This window comes from Oncorhynchus mykiss, chromosome 21 (assembly GCF_013265735.2).
Source record: "Oncorhynchus mykiss isolate Arlee chromosome 21, USDA_OmykA_1.1, whole genome shotgun sequence".
Classification (NCBI taxonomy): Eukaryota; Metazoa; Chordata; class Actinopteri; order Salmoniformes; family Salmonidae; genus Oncorhynchus; species Oncorhynchus mykiss.
The window spans coordinates 51,134,137-51,153,886 of NC_048585.1; the positions used below are offsets into that span (position 1 = coordinate 51,134,137).

Below are 19,750 nucleotides of genomic sequence, written 5' to 3' on the forward strand. Positions count from 1 at the left end.
TAATTTATTTCAGACATTAATTTGGCAGTCTTGAATTCGCTTGCTGCCAATGACTGTTCGCCACGGAAACTGCAGTGGATGGGTCATATGACTAGGGCAACTGCCTCATCACAGCCGGTTGGACAAAATAAAGTAGTACTATTGAAAAAAATAATAATTGGGCAACAACTATGAAACAAAACCACTGCTAATTTGTTAATCATTACATTTCGATTAATTGATGAATATGACTAAACAATATCAACCTAACCACAAACAGTGTGGTTCTTTGCGGTCAACGTTCATATTTCCACAATCCATTTTAGCTGTGCTGTACAGACCTCCCTTTGGCGTCGTATGTTATGGTATCCCTCCGCCGCAGTCGCACTAGGAAAGAACCCGAACAAAACAGTAGCCCAACTAGCTAGCGTTGTCGACGAATTACTATTTGAGGAATCCCAGTCGGATATCTCAGATATACCTACCGACAGCCTGTCATTCGTTTGACAATGAAGTTTCAATACAAAGAAGAGCACCCATTTGAGAAGAGACGGTCTGAGGGCGAGAAAATAAGAAAGAAGTATCCGGACAGGGTACCCGTAAGTAGATGCCTTCTTTGCTAGATAGCTAGCCTACTAGCTACAGTATCCTGGCTGGTTTACTTCTCAATATGGGTTACTTTGTAGAAAAAGTGTTTGATGTTAGTGAGCCCAATTACGACATAACTGACGTTCAATAATATTCCCATGTCATGTTTGGTTAGGTGAATGTTCACAACGACGCCAAAGAACTATCTTACTAACTAACGTTGGCTAGTTGGGCAACAACAAACTGCTTCTAAAATGGGCCTAGCAAGCCACCCTACTTGACGGTCAAGTTGACGCAGTTTGGTTGAAAGACTTAAGGCATAGTTTCTACACTGAATGTGAATTTGTTTTACTAGCTATAGCAAGCTGTCAACTTATGTTATTTCATTACACACAGCTAACAATTGAATTGTAGCTATGTTCGTTTGAAGGTCCAATGCAGGCGATTTTTTTTTTTGTAACCCTATCAAATTTCTGGGTAACAATTGAGTACCTAGTGTGATTGTTTTCAATTAAAATGGTCAAATAACTTCTAAGCAAAGAACAATTTTGCTAGGACTGTCTGGTAGGGGAAAGCGTATCTGTTATCAACAATAGTGACGTGTGGTTGCGACCTGCAATTAGGGGCGTTCCAGCATGTGGACATTTCTGCGTCTTCAGTTAGCTTCACATTCCAACTCGGGCATCATCTGTACTACGACGGTGGATATGGCTTGTAACGCTTCGATCACACCCACAGTGTTTTGCGAAAAAAATAGTAAGCAGCAGCATCTGGATATGTATGCAAAAAAAAATCAACATTCACCTTCCGCCACCATTTCTGTCAAGCCGTCAAAGCATAGTTTGACGCATACGTTCGATAAATCCCGCTGGAAGGCAAACGCAGCGTTTTATTGGAAATGTAATGTAATTCTGGTGTCCCAAAATGCAATAACTCTCTCGGTGTGATCAAAGCGTAACGCTTGGAACACACCGACAGCCTCATTGTGCAAAATAGTATGCGCCATCATCTGGATATGTATGCAACCGAAGTTCAACATTCACGTCCTGTTACCATTTCTGTCAAGCCGTCAAAGCATACATTTTGACGCATACGTTCGATAAATCCCGCTGCAAGGCAAACGCAGAGTTTAATTGGAAATGAATGTAATTCTGGTGTACCACAATGCAATGACGCTGTCGGTGTAACACCTGCCGTCGTGAACAGAACTGTGGGAAAACAGTGCCAGACAGGCGGGGGCAAACGACACTGTCTACCGGTGGCCTAGCTGTCATTAGCTAGCTACCTATCCTGCCTGCTGTGTACTTGGAGTCCTACCTAGCTAGCATCAAGTGTCTTGGCCTGCCAAACACCCGCCCTCACTGTCGTTAACAGAACTGCGGGAAAATCGTTCCCGGCAGGCAAGGGCGAAGTACACTGTCTACCACTGCTAGCTAGTCACAGGTGTTGTCGCCCAGCCTCTTCTGTGGGGTTCAGGGCATAAAATTCATACCCGCCAAATTCGTCGGGTGATCAATTTGCAGGGCTCTACAGTGTGAGCATTATTCGCGAATAAAAAGGCAAGTATGAGCACGTTAGTCTGGCACTGTTTTCAAAGTATATATGTTTTGTTTCATAGCTGCTAAGTGCTCAAATAAATACAAATCCTATGTCCCACCTTGCACAGCAACCCTGCCTGGCAGGGGAGCTGTGTAAGATGACTGAAGTGCTGATTCATTTTTGGAGACACTGCGCACCGGCATAAAAGTTGGTCTAATTTACAAAGTGAGACCCTGTCGTTGTTTTTCTTGGCAATATACATTGTTTTGTTCACAAGCTCTGTTTTTCCATAGTTAGTTTGAGTCTGCTGTTTCAACTGATAGCGAATTTACTCCCTAGTCAGATCACAGATGTGTGACAGGGCTCGAGTGGCCCCGTTACCACGGTAACCTCCCGCCCTTAAAGGGGCAGCTGAGTGGCTGGTAGATATTTTATCTACCTGCCTCAGTGGCCGTAAAATGTAGACCCTGGTGGGGTTTATCGGCTGATGGTGTCCAATATTGACGCATTACCGCCACCTATTATACTAGTGTTCCCGCCTATGTACTGGAGTTCTAGCTTAAAAATGTATGAATAGGGGTTTCTGCAGTCCTTTACGCTGTTATTGATAGTTTGGAACTCTTTTTATTATTGGTCGAACTAATTCACCGCCTGGTGATGTCACCAGGCAGGCCAAAACTCCATCCCACCAAAACATACAAATTTCAGGTGGTCTTTTCAAACAGCTCTTACACTAAAAAGGACATTATCATTATTTTCACAATAACAATTCCAACCTCCTAGTGTGGAAATGTATATAAAACAGGGAAATCATGTTTTTCCACTGCACAGTGCCTTTAAAACAATAACTAGCTACCAAGCTTGGGACTGTTTTCAAAAAGCAAGACCTCATGACTTACAAATAGTCATTTACTTCCAAAGTAATACTTAATAGGTAGCTGTAAGAGTTAAGGTGTGTGTGTGTGTTTGTTTTAAAGATGTTTTATTTAACTAGACCAGTCGGTTAAGAACAAATGTGTATTTACAATGACGGCCGAGGAACAGTGGGTTTAACTGCCTTGTTCAGGGACAGAAGGACAGATTTTTACCTTGTCAGCTTGGGGATTCGATCTAGCAACCTTGTGGTTACTGGCTCAACACTATAACCATTAGGCTACCTGCTGCCCTGATGTGTAATGTTAGCTACCCCAAATAGCCTAGAGCGGGTGTCAGTAAGCAGTTCAGTTGTTTATTTCACATTTAGGCCATCTATAGACCCTTTTGTAAGAATGTCTTAGGCAGAAATGACAATAGGTTCCTAACCTTAATTTTCAGGGTTTGCTTAAAGCTGTAACAGTCTACTTTTTGGTCGACTGAATCAGTGGAATGTTATCAAACGCATGGTTTCCATTAGAGGTCGACCGATTAATCGGAATGGCCAATTTTAATTAGATCCGATTTCAAGTTTTCATAACAATCGGAAATCTGTCTTTTTGGACACAGATTTTGCCAATAAAAAAAATAATTAAAAAAAAAAAAAATAATAATAAACATATATATATATATATACATTTTTTTTACACATTTATTTAATCTTTATTTAACTAGGCATGTCAGTTAAGAACACATTCTTAATTTCAATTACGGCCTAGGAACGGTGGGTTAACTGCCTCGTTCAGAGGTAGAACGACAGATTTTCACCTTGTCAGCTCGCGGGATACAATCTTGCAACCTTACAGTTAACTAGTCCAGCCTGCACTCCATGAGGAGACTGCCTGTTACGTGAATGCAGTAAGCCAAGGTAAGTTGCTAGCTAGCATTAAACTTATCTTATAAAAAACAATCAATCAATCATAATCACTAGTTAACTACACATGGTTGATATTACTAGTTTATCTAGCGTGTCCTGCGTTGCATATAATCGAAGCGATGCGTATCGTTGCTCCAATGTGTACCTAACCATGAACATCCATGCCTTTCTTAAAATCAATACATAAGTATATATTTTTAAACCTGCATATTTAGCTATAAGAAATCCAGGTTAGCAGGCAATATTAACCAGGTGAACTTGTCACTTCTCTTGCGTTCAATGCACGCAGAGTAAGTGTATATGCAACAGTTTGGGCCCCTTAATTTGCCAAAATTTTACATAATTATGACATAACATTGAAGGTTGTGCAATGTAACAAGAATATTTAGACTAATGTATGCCACCCCTTAGATAAAATACGTAACGGTTCCGTATTTCACTGAAAGAATAAACGTCTTGTTTTCGAGATGATAGTTTCCGGATTTGACCATATTAATGACCTAAGGCTCGTATTTCTGTGTGTTATTATGTTATAACTAACTCTGATTTTGATAGAGCAGTCTGACTGAGCGGTGGTAGGCGGCAGCAGCAGGCTCGTACGCATTCATTCAAACAGCACTTTCGTGCGTTTTGCCAGCAGCTCTTCGTTGTGCGTCAAGCATTGCGCTGTTTATGACTTCAAGCCTATCAACTCCCGAGATTAGGCTCGTGTAAACAATGTGAAATGGCTAGCTAGTTAGCGAGTGACGTTTGAAACGCTATTAGCGCGTACCCCGCTACCTCTGCATGGGTAACGCTGCTTCGAGGGTGGCTGTTGTCGTTGTGTTCCTGGTTCGAGCCCAGGGAGGAGCGAGGAGAGGGACGGAAGCTATACTGTTACACTGGCAATACTAAAGTGCCTATAAGAACATCCAATAGTCAAAAGTTTATGAAATACAAATGGTATAGAGATAAATAGTCCTAAAACTTCTTGCCTGGGAATATTGAAGCCCCATGTTAAAAGGAACCACCAGCTTTCATATGTTCTCATGTTCTGAGCAAGGAACTGAAACTTTAGCTTTCTTACATGGCACATATTGCGCTTTTACTTCTCCAACACTTTGTTTTTGCATTATTTAAACCAAATTGAACGTTTCATTATTTATTTGATGCTAAATTGATTTTATTGATGTATTATATTAAGTTAAAATAAGTGTTCTTTCAGTGTTGTAATTGTCGTTATTACAAATAAATGGTAAAAAATTGGCCGGGATCGTCTTTTTTTGGTCCTCCAATAATCGGTATCAGCGTTGGAAACTAGAGGTCGACCGATTTATGATTTTTCATGTGTTAATGTCATTCCATTAGCGCTGTTGCGGCCATTAATATGAGCCGTCTTCCCCTCAGCAGCCTCCACTGATCTCTGGGCTATCCAAACCTGTGTCTGGAGAGTGACAGTCCTGTGCGTTTTCACTCCAACCCTAATCTAGCACACCTGATTCTAATAATGAACTGAATCAGGTTAGTTATAACTGTGGTTGGAGTGAAAACCAAGAGGGGGTAGCACTCCAGGAGCAGGGTTGGAAAACCCTGGTGTAAACAATCTGCAGAAATACAATTTTTTTTTTCCTGGGAGATTTGGGTCTTCATTCAATCCGCATCGCTGAACTTCACATTTCAATCATGCTGTAAAAATGAAGGCAATGTTCTTGCTTTAGCGGAGACTGCGTTCCCGGTAAACACTGCATGTGTCGGCTCAATCTGAAATTACTTTTACATTTCTATCGGGGACTTAACGCTTCAGTTTTGCAGATTGAATAGATCCCGTGGTTGTATTTCAGGCCCCCCAACTAAATAATCCTGTGTTGTGGGTATTTGCTATGAGGGTTGTGTGGAAAACCAACTTGTCCGCTAAACATCAGCAAAATAGACATTTGCACTGTGTGTGACGCAACCACAGGTTAAGATGGCATAACTGGCCTTTTTGACCACGTCTTTTTGTTTATCGAGCTTGACCAGAGGAAGAAGCGCCGCGAGCGGTTCCCTCTGCCCAAAGCCTGTCCAATGTGTTCCTATTGGCTTATTTTGGACCTCAGCTTGTCGCTTGCCTTACTGCTTTTGGTACAACAACTCCTGTTAGTTCGGCGACATGCATATCTCGTCATTATATGCAGATCTCTGGCTTGACACAGCAGTAGAATCCAAATGCAGAAGCATTTTAATAATCCCATGTCAGTGTGCCATAATGGTTTCTGAAAATCACCTGGCACGATGGAGTTTCAGTGGGTCTGAGACTTATTTTATCAGATCCTCTTTCCTCGAAATGTGAAGAAAACAAGCTTGAATAGTGCAATCGTATGTGACCAAGTTAATTTACCAGTAAGTGGAAATGTATGTAAGAGATATGAATGTAATAAAGTCTAGGTAATTATTATTATTTTTGGACACAGCCACACAATATTAAGGCCATTCTAAATGTTTGTTTTTTCGCCTTCTAATTGTAGGTAATTGTGGAAAAAGCCCCCAAAGCAAGGATAGGAGATCTGGACAAGAAGAAATACCTTGTGCCCTCTGACCTCACAGGTAGGTAACCAGTTATTATGGTTATGTACCACTTCTATACCACTCTCTTCAGAACTTTAATAGTTCAATTCATTTCTCTCTACTACAGTGGGCCAGTTCTACTTCCTCATCCGAAAACGAATCCACCTGCGGGCCGAGGACGCCCTGTTCTTCTTTGTAAACAACGTCATTCCTCCCACCTCAGCCACCATGGGCCTTCTATACCAGGTATGATTCCTCCCCGCTCCCTTCAAATGCTTTTCTGCTGCTTTTCCTCCGCACACTGACTCGGTACCTGTACCCCCTGTATATAGCCTGGTTATTATTTTGTGTTACTTTTTACTTTAGTTTATTTAGTAAATATTTTCTAAACTCTTCTTGAACTGCACTGTTGGTTAAGTAAGCACTTCACGTTAAGGTCTACACTTGTATTTGGTGCATGTGACAACGTTTGGATTGGGGATGCCTTTCAGGGAAGCCTCCCCCCTCTGTTTTGTCAACTCATACCAACACCTCTTTATTGCGCTCTCTTTCAGGAGCACCATGAAGAGGACTTTTTCCTCTACATTGCCTACAGTGATGAGAGTGTCTATGGAGACAGCCAAACGGAAGTCTAAACCCCTCCCCCCTTCGTCACCCAAGTCTTCTCCCCCAAACCTCCCTTATCTCCATTGAAATGCTATATCCAGCTCAGCAGCCTAGTTCCCCGAGCAAAGACGTCAGATGCACTTTCCCTCCCCCTCATCCATCCATTTTTACCTCTTTAATACTCTTCGCACAGTCTGAATTTTATTTGCCTCCGGGTCTCCGAGATGGGGATTTCGGTTGAATGGTCCCATGGCCAGTTTTCATAGTGCTTTAATCATGCTGAAACGGATAGAGGAGAGATGCCATTTTGAAATGAGTGTTAGAATTAGACCATATTACCAGTCATTATAAAGATGTGTAAACTTTGGATGTAGCGTGATAGGTTAAACTCTGCTCCATTTGGCAATGAAAAAATGTCATGTTTACTAATGTATTAGCGCAGGTAAGATACTCTGACGACGTAGTGTATTTGACGTCTGACTGGAGTAGAATAGAATTCCGACTAAACCATCTTCCGCCTGTCTCCGCTTTCAGTGGTTAAAAAAAATCTATTATTTTGATTACTATTGATTCTTTATTATTGTACTTGTAATTTTTAGATGGCTTAATTTCTGAAAAGTATTGTGAAGCTCAGTGCAATTTTACTTTTTAAAAGTTTTGTTCTACTTTAAAAAAGTTAGAACTCGGTATAGCTGTTACTGGCACTCTCCACTCGTGATAAAATGTGCTGAAAAGCCAACTTTGTTTCCTGTCTTTTCGTTACTGTCTTTTTTTGCCTGACTTGTCCTGCATATCTCTACTGTATGTGAACATATGGAAAGTTTCCGCAACCATAATCTTGAAAGTGGAGAACACACATTTCTCTCTTTATTTAGGCTATTCTCCTGTTTACACCTGAGCTTTCAAAATGGAATCCGTTTGATCACTACACCACAGACTGCACTCACTGTGGAGACATCCAATCCCATCATCACATAGTGTAGGGAAGACGAGACAAAGTAGTATTAATCTTGCTATTGACCCAAGATTGAGTAGTGCTGAGGTAGTTTATCCAAGGCTGTCATCAAGGTGGTTACTTTGAAGAATTTCAAATATAAAATGTGATTTAACACTTTTTTGGTTACTACATTTTTTAATTTAACCTTTTAACTAGGCAGGTTAGTTAAGAACACATTCTTATTTACAATGACGGCCTACCGGGGAACAGTGGATTAACTGCCTTGTTCAGGGGCAGAATGACAGATTTTTACCTCGTCAGCTCTGGGATTCGATCCAGCAACCTTTCGGTTACTGGCCCAACACTATAACCAATAGGCTACCTGCCACCACTACATGATTCCATATGTGTTATTTCATTGTAGTTTTGATGTCTTAACTTATTTTTCTACGATGTCGAAAATAAACTCAGCAACAAAAGAGATGTCCCTTTTTCAGGACCCTGGCTTACAAAGATAATTCGTAAAAATCCAAATAACTTCACTGATATTCATTGTAAAGGGTTTAAACAGTTTTCCATGCTTGTGGCACAGAGCACAGAGTGGCACAGAGGTCTAAGGCATGGCATCTCAGTGCTAGAGGCGTCAATACAGACGCCCTGGTTCAAATCCAGGCTGTATCACACCCGGCCGTGATTGGGAGTCCCATAGGGCGGCGCACAATTGGCCCAGCGTCGTCTGGGTTTAGCCGGTGTAGGAAGTAATTGTAAAAAATAATTTGATCTGACTTAACTAGTTAAATAAAGGTTAAATATAAATATATATATATTAAATTGGACTCTAGAGCAGTAGAAACGCGTTCTCTGGAGTGATAAATCACGCATCACCATCTGGCAGTCCGACAGACAAATCTGGGTTTGGTGGATGCTAGGAAAACGCTATCTGTCCCAATGATTAATGCCAACTGTAAGGGAATAATGGTCTGGGGCTGTTTTTCATGGTTCGTACTAGGCCCCTTCGTTCCAGTAAAGAGAAATCTTAATGCTACAGCATACAATGACATTCTAGACGATTCTGTGCTTCCAACTTTGTGGCAACAGTTTGGGGAAGGTCCTTTGCTGTTTCAGCATGACAATGCACCTGTGCACAAAGAGAGGTCCATACAAAAATGGTTTGTCTAGATCAGTGTGGAAGAACTTGCCTGTGAGGAATGAACACTGGAGAGCCCCTTGAAGGAATGGAAATGACTACTATGAACAACCTGTATATACATTATTAAAATAAATGACTTTAATGAGTTATTCACCATTAGAGTCTAAATCATCTATACCAGGGATCATCGACTTGATTCAGCCGTGGGATAATGCTTTTTCTTGAGTGGATGGTAAGGAAGTCAGAACATAATTATAAATAATTTGTTGACTGCAAATTTACCCAAACAGATATTTTTAACTTAAACATCATTTCAAACCTTGTGTACCATCACATACAGTGGGGCAAAAAAGTATTTAGTCAGCCACCAATTGTGCAAGTTCTCCCACTTAAAAAGATGAGGTACACTTCAACTATGACAGACAAAATGAGGGAAAAAAATCCAGAAAATCACATTGTAGGATTTTTTATGAATTTATTTGCAAATTATGGTGGAAAATAAGTATTTGGTCACCTACAAACAAGCAAGATTTCTGGCTCTCACAGAACTGTAACTTCTTCTTTAAGAGGCTCCTCTGTCCTCCACTCGTTACCTGTATTAATGGCACCTGTTGGAACTTGTTATCAGTATAAAAACATCTGTCCACAACCTCAAACAGTCACACTCCAAACTCCACTATGGCCAAGACCAAAGAGCTGTCAAAGGACACCAGAAACAAAATTGTAGACCTGCACCAGGCTGGGAAGACTGAATCTGCAATAGGTAAGCAGCTTGGTTTGAAGAAATCAACTGTGGGAGCAATTATTAGGAAATGGAAGACATACAAGACCACTGATAATCTCCCTCGATCTGGGGCTCCACGCAAGATCTCACCCTGTGGGGTCAAAATGATCACAAGAACGGTGAGCAAAAATCCCAGAACCACACGGGGGGACCTAGTGAATGACCTGCAGAGAGCTGGGACCAAAGTAACAAAGCCTACCGTCAGTAACACACTACGTCGCCAGGGACTCAAATCCTGCAGTGCCATACGTGTCTCCCTGCTTAAGCCAGTACATGTCCAGGCCCGTCTGAAGTTTGCTAGAGAGAATTGGGATGATCCAGAAGAAGATTGGGAGAATGTCATATGGTCAGATGAAACCAAAATATAACTTTTTGGTAAAAACTCAACTGGTCATGTTTGGAGGACAAAGAATGCTGAGTTGCATCCAAAGAACACCATACCTACTGTGAAGCATGGGGGTGGAAACATCATGCTTTGGGGCTGTTTTTCTGCAAAGGGACCAGGACGACTGATCCGTATAAAGGAAGGAATGAATGGGGCCATGTATTGTGATATGAGTGAAAACCTCCTTCCATCAGCAAGGGCATTGAAGATGAAACGTGGCTGGGTCTTTCAGCATGACAATGATCCCAAACACAAGACAGGACAGCTTAGCAAGACAGGAAACTGGTTCAATTAAGTAATCAAATCAAATGTTATTTGTCACATACACATGGTTAGCAGATGCTTGTGCTTCTAGTTCCGACAATGCAGTAATAACCAACGCGTAATCTAACCTAACAATTCCAAAACTACTACCTTAAAGGGATAAAGAATATGTACATAAAGATATAAATGAGTGATGGTACAGAACGGCATAGGCAAGATGCAGTATATGGTATCGAGTACAGATACATATGAGGTGAGTAATGTAGGGTATGTAAACAAAGTGGAATAGTTTAAAGTGGCTAGTGATACATGTATTACATAAAGATGCAGTAGATGATATAGAGTACAGTATATACATATACATATGAGATGAGTAATGTAGGGTATGTAAACATTATATTAAGTAGCATTATTTAAAGTGGCTAGTGATATATTTTTACATCAATTTCCATCCATTTCCATTATTAAAGTGGCTGGAGTGTGTTGGCAGCAGCCACTCAATGTAAGTATACTGTATTTTAGCGGTTACATTTACTTTTGATACTTAAGTATATTTAAAACCAAATACTTTGACTTTTACTCAAGTAGTATTTTACTGGCTGAATTTCACTTTTACCTGAGTAATTTTCTGTTAAGGTATCTTTACTTTTACTCTCAAGGTCCCCTGGGAAGTACTGAATAGAAACCCCAACTCCCAGGGCTTCACTGACGTCAAAACAGGAAGCGTCCTTTCACACCGGAAGTGTATCAGTTCGGGGAAAAAAACTCATTTATGAACACGAAATTCATAATATAGAAACAAAGTTACAGTTTTTCATAGCATAACAAATGTTCCGCTTTATAATCCACACCAAAAAACACACACCAAGCGGAGACAAAAGTTTTCATCTTGGAATACTCGAAAAGCAACGAAAGTAAGTTCTCTGTTTACAACTTCGCGCCTGCTGGCCCTTCATCGATCTAACATTAACAATGTAACGTTAGCTAGCTGCTAGCATAGCCAGATCAGATGCAATGCAACGTTAGCTAGGTGGGGGTGAATGCATGCAATTTATTATTTCTATTAAAAACAAAGTAAATATAAAAAAAAAACAAGTGTCAGTTTCTAGCAAATAATTGTCACCTTTTGCTGTTGTTGCCTGTAACTATATTTACTTCCCATATTTTCTCAATTGATTCTGCTGCATTCAGCTGGCCCCTCCACTTCCTGTCACCATGCCTGCTCTGCAGGACAGACCGAAGCTGTCCAACGCCATGGCCAGAGCCCTCCACAAGCACATTATGAGAGAAAGAGATCGCAAAAGACAGGGTGAGATATCACAAGGCTGGCTTGGCTACTGCATTTCTTCCCAAACATAACCAAAAAGCCAGATTTTTCCCACAAATATGTCATTGTAATTGGTGTCTCTTTTCTTCCAAATCTTAGAGAAGGAAGAGGTGGACAAGATGATGGAGCAGAAGATGAAAGAGGAAGAAGAGAGAACAAATTCCACAATTAAGTTGTTGTAATTGGTGTCTCTTTTCTTCCTAATCTTAGAGGAGGAAGAGGTGGACAAGATGATGGAGCAGAAGATGAAGGAGGAAGAAGAGCGAAAGAGAACAAAAGAGATAGAGGAGAGGATGTCACTGGAGGAGACGAAAGAACAGGTCAGAGAACGTCATAACAAACAGATGGGAGATAACTAACTTCAGAGGATGGGCTATCTCACCTTAACCCTCTCTTACATTCCCTTTTCCTCCTCACAGGTGATGAAGATGGGGGAGAAGCTGCAGGGACTGCAGGAGGAGAAGCATCAGCTCTTCCTCCAGCTGAAGAAGGTCCTGCACGAGGAGGAAAAGAGGCGCAGGAAGGAGCAGAGGTGAGAGGAAGGGAGCCTCTGACTCCTCAGGTGCATCTCAATAGTCAAGCTTCCTTAACGTTAGTGAACCTTGATGAAATAAGGTCAATAAGCCACATTAGATTACTGAAATGCAACCCTCCCAGTTTGGAGTAGGACTGAAATTTTAATAAGGCCATATATAAAGGATTTGCTGATTGCTAGAAATCTCCTGTCAGATATCTCATCTGTTTTTACCTCTCCTGCAGTGACATCACAACACTGACGTCAGCCAGCTACCAGTCCAGTCTAACCATGCATACAGGACAGCATCTCCTCAACATCCAAGGTAAGCTATACACGTGTTCATGACTGTCATCTCCTAAGCAATTACATTAAATGAACATCAAAATAACGTGGTCATTTTCCAGATGTATTTATCACAAGCTGTTTACTTTGAACACATGCATTTAATATATGTGGCACTGGCCCACAATTAGTCTATCCACAAATTACTTCTGAGGTTCCCGCCGGTCACTACACCGTACTCCCTCATCACTTTTTTGTTCTCTCTAACCTCTATCAGGCAGTCCAGTCAGTCACAACAGGCCCGGGGCTCTCATGTCGGAGCGCAGTAAGCAGTTGTTTCCAACACCTGTCATCCCGGTGAGTCGCAACTGGGTGGCCCTCTGTATGTGTAATGTCTCATCTACCCACTAGATGTCGCTATTGTAATGGCCATCTTTTTATCAAGCAAACTTTTCAATTCTAGTTGAAGTCGGAAGTTTATATACACTTAGGTTGGAGTCATTAAAACTCGTTTTTCAACCACTCCACAAATTTCTTGTTAATAAATTATAGTTTTGGTAAGTCGGTTAGGACATCTACTTTGTGCATGACAATGTCATGTCTTTAGAAGCTTCTGATAGGCTAATTGACATAATTTGTGTCAATTGGAGGTGTACCTGAGGATGTACAGTGCCTTGCGAAAGTATTCGGCCCCCTTGAACTTTGCGACCTTTTGCCACATTTCAGGCTTCAAACATAAAGATATAAAACTGTATTTTTTTGTGAAGAATCAACAAGTGGGACACAATCATGAAGTGGAACGACATTTATTGGATATTTCAAACTTTTTTAACAAATCAAAAACTGAAAAATTGGGCGTGCAAAATTATTCAGCCCCCTTAAGTTAATACTTTGTAGCGCCATCTTTTGCTGCGATTACAGCTGTAAGTCGCTTGGGGTATGTCTCTATCAGTTTTGCACATTGAGAGACTGACATTTTTTTCCCATTCCTCCTTGCAAAACAGCTCGAGCTCAGTGAGGTTGGATGGAGAGCATTTGTGAACAGCAGTTTTCAGTTCTTTCCACAGATTCTCGATTGGATTCAGGTCTGGACTTTGACTTGGCCATTCTAACACCTGGATATGTTTATTATTGAACCATTCCATTGTAGATTTTGCTTTATGTTTTGGATCATTGTCTTGTTGGAAGACAAATCTCCGTCCCAGTCTCAGGTCTTTTGCAGACTCCATCAGGTTTTCTTCCAGAATGGTCCTGTATTTGGCTCCATCCATCTTCCCATAAATTTTAACCATCTTCCCTGTCCCTGCTGAAGAAAAGCAGGCCCAAACCATGATGCTGCCACCACCATGTTTGACAGTGGGGATGGTGTGTTCAGCTGTGTTGCTTTTACGCCAAACATAACGTTTTGCATTGTTGCCAAAAAGTTCAATTTTGGTTTCATCTGACCAGAGCACCTTCTTCCACATGTTTGGTGTGTCTCCCAGGTGGCTTGTGGCAAACTTTAAACAACACTTTTTATGGATATCTTTAAGAAATGGCTTTCTTCTTGCCACTCTTCCATAAAGGCCAGATTTGTGCAATATACGACTGATTGTTGTCCTATGGACAGAGTCTCCCACCTCAGCTGTAGATCTCTGCAGTTCATCCAGAGTGATCATGGGCCTCTTGGCTGCATCTCTGATCAGTCTTCTCCTTGTATGAGCTGAAAGTTTAGAGGGACGGCCAGGTCTTGGTAGATTTGCAGTGGTCTGATACTCCTTCCATTTCAATATTATCGCTTGCACAGTGCTCCTTGGGATGTTTAAAGCTTGGGAAATCTGTTTGTATCCAAATCCGGCTTTAAACTTCTTCACAACAGTATCTCGGACCTGCCTGGTGTGTTCCTTGTTCTTCATGATGCTCTCTGCGCTTTTGACGGACCTCTGAGACTATCACAGTGCAGGTGCATTTATACGGAGACTTGATTACACACAGGTGGATTGTATTTATCATCATTAGTCATTTAGGTCAACATTGGATCATTCAGAGATCCTCACTGAACTTCTGGAGAGAGTTTGCTGCACTGAAAGTAAAGGGGCTGAATAATTTTGCACGTCCAATTTTTCAGTTTTTGATTTGTTAAAAAAGTTTGAAATATCCAATAAATGTCGTTCCACTTCATGATTGTGTCCCACTTGTTGTTGATTCTTAACAAAAAAATACAGTTTTATATCTTTATGTTTGAAGCCTGAAATGTGGCAAAAGGTCGCAAAGTTCAAGGGGGCCGAATACTTTCGCAAGGCACTGTATTTCAAGGCCTACCTTCAAACTCTGGCCTCCTTGCTTGACATCATGGGAAAATCAAAAGAAATCAGCCAAGACCTCAGGAAAACAATTGTAGACCTCCACAAGTCTGGTTCATCCATGGGAGCAATTTCCATGGAGGTACCACGTTCATCTGTACAAACAGTAGTACGCAAGTATAGACACCATGGGACCACGCAGCCGTCATATCGCTCAAAAAGGAGACGTGTTCTGTCTCCTAGAGATGAACGTACTTTGGTGCGAAAAGTGTAAATCAATCCCAGAACAACAGCAAAGGACCTTGTGAAGATGCTGGAGGAAACAAGTACAAAAGTATCTATATCCACAAGAAAACGGGTCCTATATCGACATAACCTGAAAAGCCGCTCAGCAAGGAAGAAGCCACTGCTCCACAACCGCCATAAAATTGCCAGATTACGGTTTGCAACTGCACATGGGGACAAAGATTGTACTTTTTGGCGAAATGTCCTCTGGTCTGATGAAACAAAAATAGAACTGTTTGGCCATAATGACCATCGTTATGTTTGGAGGAAAAAGGGGGAGGCTTGCAAGCCGAAGAACACCGTCCCAACCGTGAAGCACGGGGGTGGCAGCATCATGTTGTGGGGGTGGCAGCATCATGTTGTGGGGGGGCTTTGCTGCAGGAGGGACTGGTGCACTACACAAAATAGATGGCACCATGAGGATGGAAAATTATGTGGATATATTGAAGCAACATCTCAAGACATCCGTCAGGAAGTTAAAGCTTAGTTGCAAATGGGTCTTTCAAATGGACAATGACCCCAAGCATACTTCCAAAGTTGTGCCAAAATTACTTAAGGACAACAAAGTCAAGGTATTAGAGTGGCCACCGCAAAGCCCTGACTTCAATCCTACAGAAAATGTGTGGGCAGAACTGAAAAAGCGTGTGCGAGCAAGGAGGCCTACAAACCTGACTCAGTTAAACCAGCTCTGTCAGGAGGAATAGGCCAACATTCACCCAACTTATTGTGGGAAGCTTGTGGAAGGCTACCCAAAACATTTGACCCAAGTTAAACAATTTAAAGGCAATGCTACCAAATACTAATTGAGTGTATGTAAACTTCTGACCCACTTGAATGTGATGAAATAAATAAAAGCTGAAATAAATCACTCTCTACTATTATTCTGACATTTCACATTCACTTAAAATAAAGTGGTGTTCCTAACTGACCTAAGACAGGGTATTTTTACTAGGATTAAATGTCAGAAATGGTGAAAAACTGAGTTGAAATGTATTTGGCTAAGGTGTATATAAACTTCCGACTTCAATTGTATATCTTGGCATCAATAGTGTCAATAAAGTGAGTTCCAGGCATCAGCATTCGGCCCAAGCTGGAATCAAATCCTTAACTCTGTAGTTAAAAAAAACACCCACTGAAACATAGTAACTGTCAGTGATGTCAACAACAGACACATAACCCATGCTCTGTGTGACCTCTTATAGAGTGACCGTTTCACTCTCCTCGCCCCACAGGGCCGCCACTACCAGAGCCAGCCTGGATTTAGTGCGGGCCTGGCAGAGCACGGCCAGTTCGGTGGCAGTCAGTCAGTCCACGAGAGCTACAGCGTGGCCCAGACACAGCACCCCTCCAGCTACGCCCCCAGCTCCTCTGTACCCGTCAGCTTCGCCAATAGCTCCCAGATCAGAGGTAGCATGTGTGTGCAAGCTGAATATTAATGCCTCCGACAGGAAATTCCATTGTGGACTATGTAGTAATTAAAATTGCTAATCATGACAGCATCCTGCAGTATTAGTTTCCAAAGTCTGACTCTTGCTGTCTCCTGTCCAGGTGCGTCTGCGTTCCAGGCCATGCAGTACCTTCCTCAACAGCCTGGCTACGCTGTTCACAGTCACTTCACCTCCCAGCAAGGATTCATCCCTGGTGCTGGAATACCCCTTCAGAAGCAGTTGGAACATGCCAACCAACAGTCTGGCTTCACTGACGGGGTAAGACCACTGGTCAGACAGATTGGGAGGAAGATGCTCTTTCAAGACATGCACGTTATAAGGTTAAGTTTTCTATTCAACCACTAAACCTAGTTGTGAATCTGTTTTAATATAAGTTCATATTGTACAAATTCAAACCCGAGTTGTCCTTGATACTCCTTTATACAGTTGAATTCGGAAGTTTACATACACTTAGGTTGGAGTCATTTAAACTCGTTTTTCAACCACTTCACATATTTCTTGTTAACAAACTATAGTTTTGGCAAGTCAGTTAGGACATCTACTTTGTGCATGACACAAATCATTTTTCCAACAATTGTTTACAGACAGATTAATTCACTTATAATTCACTTTATCACAATTCCAGTGGGTCAGAAGTTTACATACACTAAGTTGACTGTGCCTTTTAAACGGCTTGGAAAATTCCAGAAAATGATGTCATGACTTTAGAAGCTTCTGTTAGGCTAATTGACCTAATTTTAGTCAATTGGGGGTATACCTGTGGATGTATTTCAAGGCCTACCTTCAAACTCAGTGCCTCTTTGTTTGACATTATGGGAAAATCAAAAGAAATCAGCCTAGACCTCAGAAAAACAATTGTAGACCTCCACAAGTCTGGTTCATCCTTGGGAGCAATTTCCAAATACCTGAAGGTACCACATTCATCTGTACAAACAATAGTACGCAAGTATAAACACCATGGGATCAAGCAGCTGTCATACCACTCAGGAAAGACACGCGTTCTGTCTCCTAGAGATGAACGTACTTTGGTGCGAAAAGTGCAAATCAATCCCAGAACAACGGCAAAGGACCTTGTGAATATGCTGGAGGAAACAGGTACAAAAGTATCTATATCCACAGTAAAACGAGTCCTATATCGACATAACCTGAAAGGCCACTCAGCAAGGAAGAAGCTACTGCTCCAAAACCACCATTAAAAAGCCAGACTACGGTTTGCAACTGCACATGGGGACAAAGATTGTACTTTTTGGAGAAATGTCCTCTGGTCTGATGAAATAAAAATAGAACTGTTTGGCCATAATGACCATCGTTATGTTTGGTGGAAAAGGGGGAGGCTTGCAAGCCAAAGAACCCCATCCCAACTGTGAAACACAGGGGTGGCAGCATCATGTTGTGGGGGTGCTTTGCTGCAGGAGGGACTGGTGCACTTCACAAAATAGATCATCATGAGGGAGGAAATTTACATGGATATATTGAAGCAACATCTCAAGGCATCAGTCAGGAAGTTAAAACTTGGTCGCAAATGGGTCTTCCAAATGGACAATGACCCCAAGCATACTTCCAAAGTTGTGGACAACTTCAAGGTATTGGAATGGCCATCACAAAGCCCTGACCTCAATCCTATAGAAAATGTGTGGGCAGAACTGAAAAATCGTGTGCGAGCAAGGAGGTCTACGAACCTGACTCATTTACATCAGCTCTGTCAGGAGGAATGGGCCAAAATTCACCAAACTTATTGTGGGAAGCTTGTGGAAGGCTACCCAAAACGTTTGACCCAAGTTAAACAATTTAAAGGCAATGCTACCAAATACTAATTGAGTGTATGTAAACTTCTGACCCACTGGGAATGTGATTAAATAAATTATTCTCAACTATTATTCTGACATTTCACATTCTTAAAATAAAGTGGTGATCCTAACTGACCTAAGACAGGGCATTTTTACTAGGAATAAATGTCAGGAATTGTGAAAAACTGATTATTTGGCTAAGGTGTATGTAAACTTCCGACTTCAACTGTACCTCTTGTCCTTTCCTTGCGTTTCCCTAAACTCCTGTTGTTCCAGGGTGCTATGAGACCCATGCACCCCCAATCCCTCCATGCATCTGTTGCTGGCCTGCTGCCCACCCCCTCCTTGGCTGTCCAGATCCCCACTCCAAAGGTAACTCTTAGCCACCCATCCCCACCTCTCACTGTTACCGCCCACTGTTGACCTATCACCCCATCAGAAATATGGGTGCATCTGAAAGTGGTTATTTCAATTTTAAAAAGTGGATTGCTTTGCTTATTGTTGCAGTATAGATTGAAAAGTGATTGTACTTTTGTTTTGTCCAAGCTCTCATAGTTAAAGCCATAGTCAAACCAGTGTGAATCTTTAATATGAATTCAACTTAATAGTGAAGGCATACTTTTTTTTAATGTATCACCTGAAATTCTATTTAAATGATGACTTGGTCATTTGAAATATGGATGGTTTGTCTTAAAAGTTCTTAACTATTGCTTGGTAACATTTTAATTGGCGTTTCGTCCACCAGGCACCTTTCCAGAGCTCTCCCCAAACGGCTCCCCGCCATGCCTTCCTCCCCCATGCCCAGAGTTCACAGAGGTTCTATCACCACAGCAAGTAACCATGGTTACCTGCCTAAACTATCTCCCCCGGGAGTTCTTATCGTTCAGATTTCATTGGCTCACTCAAGATTCGAGAAGACTGAAATTATGTCATAGTAAACTTGGATTATGATGGTTGATTGTAAAGCCCAGACCCACAGGCTTGACTTTAATATTTATTGTATAGTTCATTTTATTACTGCTGTATTACTGGAGTTTTAGTGGCCTAAATGTTCTTGGAAACTTCTCCTGAAACTGTAGTGTTTTACTTTTTGATTTTGTGTTTGGATCTATTACCTCAGAAACTGTCCTCCAAAACAAATAAAAAAATCACAATTTAACAATTTGTCTTTAATTTTGTTTGGGGTGGGAGACGTTCTGCACAGTTTGGACTTCTTTGTGAATACAATAAAGCAAAAAACATGCCATAACTTTCTCATGAGTTTGTACAAAGTAATAA

General features: G+C 41.4%; 2 protein-coding genes across 5 annotated transcripts; both read left to right on the forward strand.

Annotated features, from left to right (window-relative positions):
- The first annotated feature begins 361 nt into the window (after positions 1-361).
- gbrap (Gamma-aminobutyric acid receptor-associated protein) lies at positions 362-7,761 on the forward strand. Its single transcript, NM_001165091.1, is given in 4 exon segments — positions 362-578; positions 6,379-6,457; positions 6,546-6,664; positions 6,973-7,761. Coding segments are annotated over 4 exon segments (369 nt in total). The 5' UTR covers positions 362-488; the 3' UTR covers positions 7,054-7,761.
- A 3,382-nt stretch (positions 7,762-11,143) lies between these two features.
- LOC110500675 (G protein pathway suppressor 2) lies at positions 11,144-19,634 on the forward strand. Of its 4 annotated transcripts, none has more exons than XR_005038631.1 (10): positions 11,144-11,458; positions 11,736-11,853; positions 12,082-12,191; positions 12,291-12,403; positions 12,631-12,710; positions 12,948-13,027; positions 16,440-16,651; positions 16,786-16,943; positions 18,749-18,844; positions 19,218-19,634. XR_005038631.1 is itself a non-coding variant. In XM_021578167.2 (10 exons), exons 2-10 carry the CDS (start codon positions 11,760-11,762, stop codon positions 19,308-19,310), a joined length of 1,029 nt encoding a protein of 342 aa, XP_021433842.1. In that variant the 5' UTR covers positions 11,156-11,458; positions 11,736-11,759; the 3' UTR covers positions 19,311-19,634. The 4 variants fall into 4 exon arrangements, 3 of the variants coding, with proteins under 3 accessions (XP_021433842.1, XP_021433844.1, XP_021433843.1); XM_021578167.2 differs by having other exon boundaries at positions 11,156-11,458; positions 16,440-16,644; XM_021578169.2 differs by having other exon boundaries at positions 11,157-11,458; positions 11,971-12,191; positions 16,440-16,644.
- Positions 19,635-19,750: the final 116 nt, after the last annotated feature.